Source organism: Salvelinus alpinus, chromosome 1, assembly GCF_045679555.1.
Source record: "Salvelinus alpinus chromosome 1, SLU_Salpinus.1, whole genome shotgun sequence".
NCBI lineage: Eukaryota > Metazoa > Chordata > Actinopteri > Salmoniformes > Salmonidae > Salvelinus > Salvelinus alpinus.
Genome location: NC_092086.1, coordinates 54,127,022 through 54,139,953, shown reverse-complemented (window position 1 = coordinate 54,139,953; position 12,932 = coordinate 54,127,022). Strand labels below are relative to the sequence as shown.

At 41.5% G+C, this 12,932-nt stretch overlaps 1 protein-coding gene across 3 annotated transcripts in view; it reads left to right on the top strand.

The window, feature by feature from the left end:
- The window catches only part of LOC139580699 (sodium channel protein type 4 subunit alpha B-like), a 46,978-nt gene extending 40,914 nt beyond the window's left edge, over positions 1 to 6,064 (top strand). For all 3 annotated transcript variants that reach the window (XM_071409629.1, XM_071409635.1, XM_071409642.1), the window contains 6 exons: positions 105 to 386; positions 650 to 703; positions 805 to 942; positions 1,091 to 1,195; positions 1,582 to 1,852; positions 1,985 to 6,064. In XM_071409629.1, the coding sequence (XP_071265730.1) occupies positions 105 to 386; positions 650 to 703; positions 805 to 942; positions 1,091 to 1,195; positions 1,582 to 1,852; positions 1,985 to 3,261 (2,127 nt within the window). In that variant the 3' untranslated portion in view covers positions 3,262 to 6,064. The remainder of the gene's footprint in view (positions 1 to 104; positions 387 to 649; positions 704 to 804; positions 943 to 1,090; positions 1,196 to 1,581; positions 1,853 to 1,984) is intronic.
- The last annotated feature ends 6,868 nt before the right edge of the window (positions 6,065 to 12,932 follow it).

The window sequence follows — 12,932 nt, the reverse complement described above, 5'->3', positions numbered from 1 at the left end:
AGTTCAACATGAATCCCTTTTAACATACTGTACAAACTCTGCTTTTACTAGGGATTTGATTGGCAGGTTCTCTCAAATTTGGGCACATGATTTCCTTTCCACAGGTGGTGGTGAACGCTCTGGTGGGGGCCATTCCTTCCATCGGCAACGTGCTTCTAGTGTGCGTCACCTTCTGGCTCATCTTCAGCATCATTGGAGTCAACCTGTTTGCTGGGAAGTACTACTACTGCTTCAACACCACGTCTGAGGAGCTGTTCTCTGCCGAAGTTGTGAACAACAAGACCGAATGCATCCAACTAATAGAGGATAATAGCGACGTGCGCTGGATGAACTCAAAGATCAACTTTGACAACGTGGCCATAGGCTACCTTTCCCTCCTGCAAGTAGTGAGTTTCAAAACAGGTTGCTTACTAATCATATGGCCTACTACTCAATCGAATGCATTTATAAAGCCCTTCTTACACCAGCTGATGTCACAAAGTGCTGTACAGAAACCTAGCCTAAAACCCCAAACAGCAAGCAATGCAGGTGTAGAAGCACTGTTGTATAGTTGAAGTTGTTTAAAGTGGTAATACAGGTGTTGGCCTGTGTTACATGTAGCCTACTGTTTCTTACAGAATATATTTGTTTCTCTTTTTTTTTCTCTCAGGCAACATTTAAAGGATGGCTGGATATAATGTATGGCGCTGTGGATTCACGTATGGTAAGACAATTCCTTCTTAATACTGTAATAATAATTATACACTTTGAAATGAGTATGAAAACAACCTAATTTCTTCCGATTTTATCCTCTCTGTCAACAAGGTGGGAGAGCAACCCATGTATGAGGATAATGTTTACATGTACATCTACTTTGTCATGTTCGTCATCTTTGGGTCCTTCTCCACCCTGAATCTCTTCATTGGTGTCATTATCGACAACTTCAACCAACAAAAAAAGAAGATAAGTAGCCTTCCTACAGCATAATATCACGAAATAGCAAACACAGCATGCAAGCCTTTCTAAAACATTATCACAACAATACTATACACATATAAATGACAAGTATTTCAGATGACATGCACATGAAAATAACTGTATGTCTCTATACTTTGGAGGGAGAAATATTTTCATGACAGAGGAACAGAATAAGTACTACAATGCCATGAAAAAGCTTGGTTCCGAGAAGCTACAGAAACCCATTCCGAGACCCAAGGTAAGCACCTGCTTGAGTTACTGGCAAAGTGCTTAAAGATGTAGGACAAAAGAGTGTGTATTCCATACCATCTACTGTAGATGCTATACCAGCCCTTACACATCAGTTAAGTGACAGTGTTCTTAGTTCAAATACAAGTGTATCATCACCAATGTTTAAGAAGAACATTTTAAGTTATATACGGTACCACTCAATGAGAAGGTATTGGCCAGGCTTTATCACGATCTGCTCTTGTCTGCTTCTGTTCCTCCCTTATGAAGATAACTTTCCCTCCAAAGTATAGAGACATACTGTTATTTTCATGTGCATGTCATTGGCCTAACATACCTCTAATTCACTCTGTTTCGTCCATCCTTCTCTTGGTCTCTATTGATTGGCGGCTGAAGAACAAATTCGCAGGCATTATTTATGACCTGATCACCCAACAATTCTTCGAGATCTTCATTTTTGTGCTGATCTGCCTCAGCATGGTAACGATGATGGTGGACACAGATGACCAGAGCGAGGAGAAGGATAAAATCCTCTTCTTCATCAACCTGGTGTTTATCTTCATCTTCATCGCAGAGTGTATCCTCAAGTTGATCGGACTGCGGCAATATTATTTTACCGTCGGATGGAATATTTTAGATTTTGTCGTCGTCATTCTCTCCATCCTTGGTGAATATGAAGAAATTACTGTATTCATTAGTCATGCAGCTACAGAATTCTTTATTTTTGTTGACATGAAACATGATTGAAGAGCATAGTATTAAGAATGAAAACTAAAAAAAAAAATGTTTTCCATTCCAGGTTTACTGCTGGCAGACCTCATAGAGAAGTATTTTGTCTCACCTAACCTTTTCCGTGTCGTAAGACTGGCCAGGATTGGTCGAGTTCTGAGACTTATCCGAGGAGCTAAAGGCATCCGGACACTGTTGTTTGCCCTGAGGATGTCACTTCCAGCTATCTTCAACATTGGGCTCCTGCTCTTCCTCGTCATGTTTATCTTCTCCATTTTTGGAATGTCCAACTTTGCGTATGTCAAGAAGGAGGCCGGAATAGACGATATGATCAATTTTGAAACATTTGGCAACAGTATCATTTGTCTGTTCGTGATCACAACCTCAGCCGGTTGGGATAGTATCCTCACACCCATGCTGAATAGTGCACCTCCGGACTGTGGTGACCCAGACATGGAAAATCCAGGCACAGATGTAAGAGGCAACTGCAGCAGCTTTGGTTGGGGAATTTGTTTTATCTGCAGCTACATCATCGTGTGTTTCTTTCTTGTGGTCAACATGTACATTGCCATTATCCTTGAGAACTTCAATGTTGCCATAGAGGAGAGCGGCAACCCGCTGTGTGAGGAAGACTTTGAGATGTTCTATGAGACCTGGGAGAAGTTCGACCCTGACGCGTCACAATTCATCGCCTACGACATTTTGTCGGAGTTCTGTGACACGCTTAAAGACCCGCTCAGGATCCCCAAACCCAACGCAATCAAGCTGATCACCATGGACCTTCCCATTGTCCCTGGGGATAAGATCCACTGTCTGGACATCCTGCTGGTGCTGACCACAGAGGTGCTGGGAGAATCAGGGGAGATGGATGCCATGAAGGAGAGCATGGAGGAGAAGTTCATGGCCAACAACCCCTTTAAAGTGTCATACAAGCCAATCACCACCACCCTGAGGCGAAAGCAGGAGGAGGTAGCAGCTGTTGTTATTCAGAGAGCCTGTCGTAAGCATCTCCGGAGAAGTTCGATGAAACTCGCTTCCTACAAGTACCACGAGAAGAAAGAGTTAACCAAGGAGGACGAAGCGCTGCCAGACCAGGAGGGAATGATTGCCATCAGGATGAGCAAACTGTACGGAAGCCAACAATCACTCGGAGTGGATGAAACCGTTGTAGATATGGATTCTTATGTAAATCGGGAGAGAAAAGAACTGACAGAGACACAACCGCCTGTGGAGACGACTGAAACGCCGCCGCCTGTGGAGCTTCAGAACGAGATCATCTCGCACTCTGCCCCCTTTGTCATCCCGGCCTCAACCCATAACTCACAGCTGAAAGAGTTCCATGTTTGAATAGCTAGTGCAGCCAATGGATAAACACCGCATCGTCATGGTCTTCTGCCTTTGACGATGAGACCGCTTCTTCATCTCCAAAGTCCAACTTTGGTATGTTTGCTTGGGTCAGAGTCTGAGTTTCTCGCTAACTAAGTCTTTGAGGGACACGTCGAGCCCACCCCACTGAATCCAAGAGATTGCATAGAGATGATGATATAACGAATATAGCAGTCAATGTAAATTGATGTTGATGATAACCTGGAATGTATTGACTGAGAAATCATAGCTATTGTTGGCAAGACAATCACCAAAGCCTGAGTTTGAAGTTTGGGCCCTTTTATGGATGCAAGCCCAATTGTGGTAGCATACCCCTTGTAATATATAGTTGAGATCAACTGAGAATTAAATAACCTAAGAGATAGGTAGCAATGTATAAGATAATAATAAGCAAATTAAACTCCATCTCACAAGTGAGTAGGAACCTGACTCCTATGGTTTTGCTCTTAACACAAAAACATACCTTTCAGTACCCTGAAAGTAATTTAATAAATATGTTCCTTTTCATATTTTTTATACCATTTTTATTCAGCTGTTCGTTGGGTTGGCAGGTAGCCTAGTGGTTAGAGCATTGAGCCAGTAACTGAAAGGTTGCTAGATTGAATCCCCGAGCTGACTAGCTGCTAGATTGAATCCCCGAAGTAACTAGCTAGCTACAGTTAATAGTTAAATTAGCTAGCTAATGATTGTAGCTAGCTAACGTTATATCTGTTACTGACTTAGTACTCACTAAAACTTTTATGAATACACTTTTATGACTTCCCTATAATTTTCCAAATACCAGTAAAATAACGTCAAATAAAAATGTAAAATATATTTTTTATTGAATACTTATTATTAGTATTTTGAAGTTATTATTTGTCTGGAGTTTGGTTTGACGTGTTTGGCCAACACTTTTGTGTGATCATTTTAAGGTATTAAAGCAAATACTAACACTGGGATTTAGAGTATATACAAAGTATTTTATAATTTTTTTACCCGAAATATATTTAATAATAAATATGACCTGTGCCTTTAACATCTGAAAATGAGAAAACACTTTAATAAAAAAACAGGTTTAGAAAACAGATTGAGAAGTGATTTGCATTTGCAATAAGGATCGAACCCCTTTTCTCAATTTTCGCCTAAAATGACATACCCAAATCTAACTGCCTGTAGCGCAGGACCTGAAGCAAGGATATGCATATTCTTGATACCATTTGAAAGGAAACACTTTGAAGTTTGTGGGAATGTGAATGTAGTGTAGGAGAATATGACACATTAGATCTGGTAAAAGATAATACAAAAAAAAGATTTTTTTTTTGTACCATCATCTTTGAAATGCAAGAGAAAGGCCATGATGTATTTTTCTAGCCCAGGCGCAATTTAGATTTTGGAAATGTCTTTGTTACTTACAACCTCATGCTAATCACATTAGCCTACATTAGCTCAATCAACACACACACACACACACACCTATCCCGTAGAAGTTGACTAATTCTGCTGAATAACAATTAATTTGGTCAGGTCAGTTCTCTTTTATTGTCAAATTTCTTAATTTTCTGTATATTTTCCTTTGAGTTTATTTTTAAGGAAAGGAACTTTCCTTTTTCTCATTGTAGTAACACAAGTAACCTACTGTAGTAACACAAGTACTACTAACAGTGTTCGGTTTTTAATCTGCAATTATTTGTGCTATTAAGCTGTATGATAAAATAGAAATTAATAACGACATATTTCCACAATAGGTGCACATGCTGAAAATGTACTGGTCCGTTTATTGGAACATGGGGCTTGTAACACCAGAGTTGTTGTTTTTGATTTTCACAAGGGGCACTCACTATATGTGTTAACTGAGTCACTTTGGTTAAAAGCTTCAGCTGAAATGACCATACAAGTCTTAACACAGAAATGTCTTAATCATGGGAATACAGTAGGAAAGCACGTTGAAACGTTGTTTGTACTGGAGAATGAAGCCTTGTCAGGAACGCAGTTTATTCATTAAAAAGAGTGTGATCTTAACTTCTTTTTAATTATACTTAAATATCAATCTCACCTAAAAGTGTGTACAGTATCTTACACAATCTCTGTCTGGAGAGGCACATTTTACAATTGATACTAATACACTCCGATAAGCACAATCAAGCACACTGCGATTACTTTGGAAACTTGTATGAGAAACGCGTGGATTAATTACACATGCATGGAACCACCTTGAAACAATGCGTGGAGGACAACTTAGATAACATAAGTACATGTTCTATTTATTTCAGGGATTCAATCATTCTAACCAGTTTTTACTTCATTTGAATTAAGGACAAATACTAAGCTAGCGACTGCATATTTTTGTACAAGAGCTTCCATGTTTGTTAAAACCAAGTGTGCCTATTTGTAAGTGCTATACCTACAACAGCAGTTCCATCCAAAGGGAGACTGGTTTGCCTGTAAATCATGTTCTTGGAATTGTGAAATGTAAATAACATAGATGTCATGCACCACTGTTTACAAAAACTAATCCTGTGTGAAAGTGATGGAGAAGGCCGGTTATATTGCATTTTTTACTGAGGCTGAATGCGTGATGTCAGCGTGGCCTGTAAACATTGTGTGTTCACTACTCAACTGTGGAGGATTTTGGCGATTGTATTACTTTGTATGATGGATATGAAGAGCGTTTCATTCATGTAATGATAGACTATACATGCAAATACACCGCAGTACATATTATGCTGTACAATTTTACTTTCTAACAATTCTAATACATTTCGAATAAAAAAAGAAAGATGTGTTTGGGTGCTCTGCCAGTTGTATTGTATCACAAAAAAATATTTGATCTTTATGATGTATTTGTTCACAAGCATGCTGTATATGCCATCTGCTGGACAACTATACAAGCCACAACTTTCCGGCCAAACATGAGTAGCTTTCAAAGTATCTCACTTTTACCAGTCACGACACCTTTGTTCCCAGTTATGATCAATAACAATTTCCAGATGTGACATTTTTCCCCTGGAGTACAAGAGTATATGCAATATCTTGAGCATTTCTGAATTCTGAGATTTAGATTTTGTTCATCTTTCTATTTCTTGTGGGCGGTGCTTAAACCAGCAGTCAGATATCTATTTAAACCTTCTATATTGGTTAGGACTTAATAATTCCCAGTCCATAAATACTCTCTCACCTTATTATCGTGCCTCAAAGATATCGATTAGATAGTTCTCACAGCCATACCGTAGCTTTATCTGTGATGTAAAATACTTACAGTATACAGGATATCATACACTAAATGTTGTAAAATTCCCTCATGCTACTGTCGGTAAGACCTGAATACAGTATGGTAAATAGCTAAACAACTTCTTTGTTCAATGATGAATGTATAATTACACTCAAGAGAAAACAGGATTTGTAATTAAACAGTGGTAAAACATGTTCTTTGTTTCCTGCCAACGCTATCAATGCAGCATTACGTTTCCAAGACAAAACAGAGTGCTGTGTTACAGGTGCTGAACTTTTTTTGTGTTCACTTCACACGAAAAACATTAAGCCGTGCCTTCAGGACATCTCACCCAGCAGGGATATGACTGCAGCAGCAGTACTGTAATCAGAACCCGTTGGGTTTGGAGCAGTTGCCCTCCAATAACCAAGCATAATCCCTCCCCTCTTCCCCAGACACACGCACGAGTGCACATACACACACACACAAACACACACTCTCTCTTTTGGTCTCTCTCTCTCTAACCAGACCCTTCCTTTAGGAGAGCGGGGGGGGGGGGGGGGGGGGGTGGAATAGGGCCTCTGGCTGGAAGTGTCTGCCGGACTATTCCTCTCCAAGTTCCAAGCATACGGCACAAGTCAGGGGTCATCGGTGTTGTAATGACCTTAAGACAGCGAGGATCTGTGTGTTCTACATGTCTCTCTTTAGTTTGCAGGACCAGGAGTGGGACCACGGCTATAATGTTACACCCATTCACTTCTCACACTGACTGACCGATCCCTGTTACACATGCCAAGCTTGGCCCTCTATGACCGACCAGGAAGTCAAGGAGATTAGCTACAGATGTTAGCTACATGCTTGTGATGAACAGAGGGAAGGGGCTTGGGTGTGGTGACCATAATAAGCTATATAGAGGCTCACTCAAATGGTATCACATGACAATTGGCAGCTAATATAACTTACTATCTGATAGTGTCATAAATGTGTTTCAAAATACAAAAATAAAAATAATTTAATGTAAGGCATCTCTATTACAATATATGTCATGTATAACTGCTCTATAAAGGGTTGGAGAAAGCTATTTCAGTGTAGCTGTTTTGTTTGTGTAGCCTATATGTTTTACCTTCATAGTCACTGAGCTGTGAGGCTTTTCCTTAAGCTCACTTAGGACAAGGTTTAGTTTCAAGATATATTAGTGGTATGTACAGAATAAAACGGGCAAGTGACATGAATAAGGAATGACAAAAGACAAGAATACGAACATAAAGTAAATAGCATGGCCTTGGAGTGGCATGGATTTTGCAGAATGTAGTGAGACGAGAAGCACCGGCAGGGCTTGTCCTGTCAACACGTGGAATCTCTTCCGAACAAGAGTCCGAGCGGCTTCCTGAGAGTCACAACATGAGAGGAGATGGGTGTTTTGACGGAAGACTGGGGGGGGGGGCAGACCAGGGGGAAGAAAACTAGGAGAGAGAGAGAGAGAAAGAGAGAGAGAGAGAGAGAGAGAGAGAGAGAGAGAGAGAGAGAGAGAGAGAGAGAGAGAGATATTAGTGAGGAGGGGTGAGAGGGTATGCCTAGATCTCCAATGGCAATCAGGGTCAGAAGTCAACCAGCTAGTGCTTTCCAGTTGAAAAAGGTTCCTAGAGATTTCTAAAGGGTCTTAAAAGAACCCATCTCTAAAGGTTCAAACCGGAGCCTTTTAGTGATGGGAGGGGTACAATTCTTTACCTTTTTAATAATTTATTGTAGAGGTGACAGCCTATCAGATTGGAGGCGTGGCTTATTTGAGGCATGGCTTTCAGATAGTTATTTTTCGTCACCCGTTAGTGTAAATGTCATTCCTGTTCATCATATTAACTTTGTACAGTGCACATTTAAATGTCCCTTGAATATTTATGCATATTACATATTCTAATATAATATTAATAATATTAACATTGATGATTATATACAGTAATAAAGTGGTAACTATTCCAACTTTGGAATTTGCATAGGCTATAGAGGAACTCATTGAAGCTACAAAACGGTCAGTGTTCAACCTTAACATGTGATGACAATACAACAGAACAGATGAACAGTAATGACATTTATTCTAAAGGGTGGCCCTACTAAGCCACTGTCCCACTCCAGGTTTCCTCCAGGAACCCGCTGCTACATTGAACCATTAAAAGGTTCCTCCCAAGAATCCCCAAACTTAACAAAGGCGCAAATATGAACCCATTACTCTCCAGGTTTTCTCGAGTCACCACTTATTCTAGTGTAGGGGACAGATGTTACAAATGTGACAAAAAAAATGTAAGCTACTTCAAAAGGTTCACGCAAAATGTTTTATCGTAAGATAACACAAGTAACAACTCACTCTTACGTTAATCTCATTAATCATCTCTGTATAGCCTAGGCCTATTTGTGGCAGCTTTGCGTGTGTATGGTCCACCGGGAGGAGATGAAACCCTTCCAGAAGTGACATTGGATGGCAAAAAAAAGTGTTGTTTGTTGATAGACAACTAACACCAGCCGCCATTTTCCTCATTCCAACATCAACCACAAATTGTCATGTTATATATATTTTTTGACACCAGGAGCAGCAGGAGCGGAAGTAACAGTCTCAAATGTTAATAAGAGAGATACTTGATAGTTGACTAAAATAGTTATTGGAGTCACATCTACAAAGGGACACGAAACAGCCCTCTTACATTCACTTTGCACTTTCAGGAGAAGGTGGGCAGATGGGTGGGTGAGGGTGCATGTTATAGAGACATGTAATAGAGTCTCTGCCGCCTCTTCACGCCCCCCTTTCCTATTCATAGAATGCATTAGAAAAAACGCGCCCCGTGGCGTGGTGAGGGAAACATAACCATTCATTAACGTGGAATGACACTGAACTCCGCCCGCTGCTTTGCTGTTCACCCGTTGTCCTTTCCCAATCCCCATTAGCTGCTAAGGAAATGCATGGGTGATTAGCTAGCTAGCTACCTACTCTACCGCGTGACTGACTTACTCCCAGCTCCACTAACAGGGGCGTCACCAGAGTTTCATAACATTCGGGGCTCAGCCCTTGCATGCATATCATTGTATTTGCGGGTTCGAGAAAAATTGCCTTTTCTAAAAAATAATTTCATGCAATTCTAAATAATTCTACATAATTCTACATGACTGGAGACATTACAAGATTGTTTTAAATACCACACAAATGATCAAACTGACAGGCCACTCTGACACTGTCATACTGAGATCAACAAAACAAACGACCATGTCTTAAATGCAACCAATAGCATATAGGCCAATGAAAAGAATAGAGACACAGATCTTACAATTATGGTCCACCAACTTTCCAGTGGCACTCACTCCTCCACACAGTTTTTTCCCCCGCAATTGTGTTTTGAAATATTGCGAAAGGCCTTTTAACTGCTGCCTTCTGTTCATTGACAGTCACATTGACAGCCACGACTCAACAATCAGCTGTTTGATATTTCCCGTGGGCTGCCCAGTTGCCGGCTTCCCGACAATAGGCTTACATGCGCTGATGATGTGACAAAACACAATCAACAGCAAAAAAATTTTTTAAAGAAGCTATTGATCATCTGTGGCTAAATTATGCTCTCTGGTGTGGTATTTTCAATGATTTCATTTATTTCTGTACAAACAGGAGTAATTATATAATTAGGCACATTTATTTAAATGTATCTGCAGCACTTCCAGCACCCACTTCCCACTGATATTTGGTTCTTCCATGCTCTGTGCTCTACCCAAGGCAAAATAATCAACACTTAGTATTAATCCAATGGATTGTGGTCAGTAGGCTGTGTGACTAAAATGCATCAGAAAAGTACTGGAAAGTTCAGGAAAACATTAGGGAAGCTCATCGGGTAGGCTATATAGGCCTAATTGTGTGTGTAGAGAAGATCTGCATTGCTTTCAGTTCGCTCGATGAATGATCATGAGCACTCAGCCAAACTTAGCTAACAAATGACCATCTAGTTGACCACACACGGCAATTGCTTTACATTTAATCATAACGGTTGGATGACTTTGGGAGTTTCACATAACCATGGTTCTATGAACTAAGCGACGCATTCAGTGTATATATTAGTTTTCAGCAGCAGCAGCGCAAAAGATTCAGGGTTGACCCAGAATCATTCAGGGCTAATGCCCCGCAAGCCCGGTCGTGATGACGTCCCTTTCCATCAACCAACCAACCATAAGCAACATGTTGATTGATCGGATAACAGAGTATGGGGACAGGAGACGTCGCTGGGTGTCACAGCACGTTTACAGGACCCTGCAGAACACTCTGGAAGACATTGGACACGTGCCAGCAAATACCGAAGCCTGGTAGTCTTCCCACACTTAAATACGCCCCTGAACGGTATCCTCTCGTAAGATGCCGAGGGTGATAGTGAGCACAGAGCAGCGTAAGCACATTCTCTGACCGGAGTGTCTATATAGATCTTGTCATTTGAAATGACCCACTGCTTGTCTTGCTGCTCCTCAGAGCTCTGTGTCTGGATGTCGATAGGGGATTCTATAGTATCACATCCTCATATTCTATTCTGCTGAAAGATCTTAATCAAAGTTCAAGACGGACAGTGGTGATGGAAGTCCTGGTGGTTTTGAAGAATCAAAATTAGGCCACACAAGTTCACAGAACGGGACCGCCGAGTGCTGAAGCGCATAGCGCATAAATATCATCTGTCCTCGGTTGTAACACTCACTACCCAGTTCCAAACTGCCTCTGAAAGCAACGTCAGCACAATAACTGTTCATCGGGAGCTTCATGAAATGGATTTCCATGCCCGAGCAGCCACACACAAGCCTGAAATCACCATGAGTGTTAGCTGCCAAGCGTTAGCTGGAATGGTGCAAAGCTAGCCGCCATTGGGACTCTGGAGCGGTGGAAACACGTTCTATGGAATGATGAATCATGCTTCACCATCTGGCAGTCCGCCGGACTAATCTGGGTTTGGAGAATACTACCTGCCCCAATGCATAGTGCCATCTGTAAAGTTTGGTGGAGGAGGAATAATGGTCTGGGGCTGTTTTTCATGGTTCAGGCTAGGCCCCTTAGTTTCAATGAAGGGAAATCTTAACGCTACAATGACATTCTAGATGATTCTGTGCTTCCAACTTTGTGACAACAGTTTGTGGAAGGCCCTTTCCTGTTTCAGCATGACAATGCCCCTGTGCACAAAGCAAGGTCTTTACAGAAAGGGTTTGTCGAGATAGGTGTGAAAGAACTTGACTGGCCTGTACAGACACCTGTCCTCAACACCATCGAAAAACTTTGGGATTAATTGGAATGCCGACGGCGAGCCAAGCCTAATCGCCCAACATCAGTTCCCAACCTCACTAATGCTCTTGTGGCTGAATGGAAGCAAGTCCCCGAAGCAATGTTCCAACATCAAAAATGGAAAGCCTTTCCAGAAGAGTGGAGGCTGTTGTAGGAGCAAAGTGGGGACCAACTCCATATTAATGCCCATCATTTTGGAATGAGATTTTTGACGTGTATCCAAATACTGCACAACTGTAACATGTCAAGAACAGAAACTGCGAATCAATATCAGGAGCTGACATTTGATTTACATAAGAGTATTCGCAAGGTAAAACCTTGCCCCTCTGACCATGCACTTATCATCTCTCTTTCTCTCTCCCTCTCATAAAGTTGAATCAATTGCCACCTGGGGGCCAATGATAGAACTGCAAGTCCTGTCAAACTGAAGACACCTCTGACAGGTTAACTTGGTGATAACGCTCTCAGAGACACTTCTCTCCTGACACACACTCAACACACCTTGTAGAAATAACAATATATTGAGCCACTGCAAGTTAAAACAGTATTCTGCGCAATGGATTTGACAAAATGTCCACATGAATGGTCAAGGGAGGAAGATACAATCTGTGAACGGCAAGATCTAAAGAAAGGGAAAATGTTGCACAATTTTCCATTAGGACAAATCTCAAATGTTGACCATTGCTTTTGCTATTCCTTCATGTAGCTCCTGCTATAGTCTCTGGCACAGGGGACTGAATAGCATAGAAGGCATGAAGACATCTTGGCCTGGGACCAAACACTGCGAGACTCCAGGGGCCAGGGACGGTCACTCTTTGCCAGGGGATGGGAGGGTGGGGAAGCATTGGTGTTTGCTATGGGGGCCATGGACTTTTCCGCTCCAAGTCATTGTCAGGGTTTCAGGTTCAAGTTTTGGATGTGCATATCATCTTTGATTGCGTCTGGGTCTCACAGGCTTGTTTGACACAGAGTGGTGGAGGGTCGTGTACCTCGCCTTGGGGAGATGCCATTTGCCATTTCATTGGAATTGAGCAGCTGAGGCTGAACTGAGTGATATAATCACCCACTGGCACCTAGCTGCAGTTTCATTCCTTAAAACAGTGTAGAGGTAGCTCACGTCTATCCCCTTGATGTAAATCCAAGCACTATATCTAG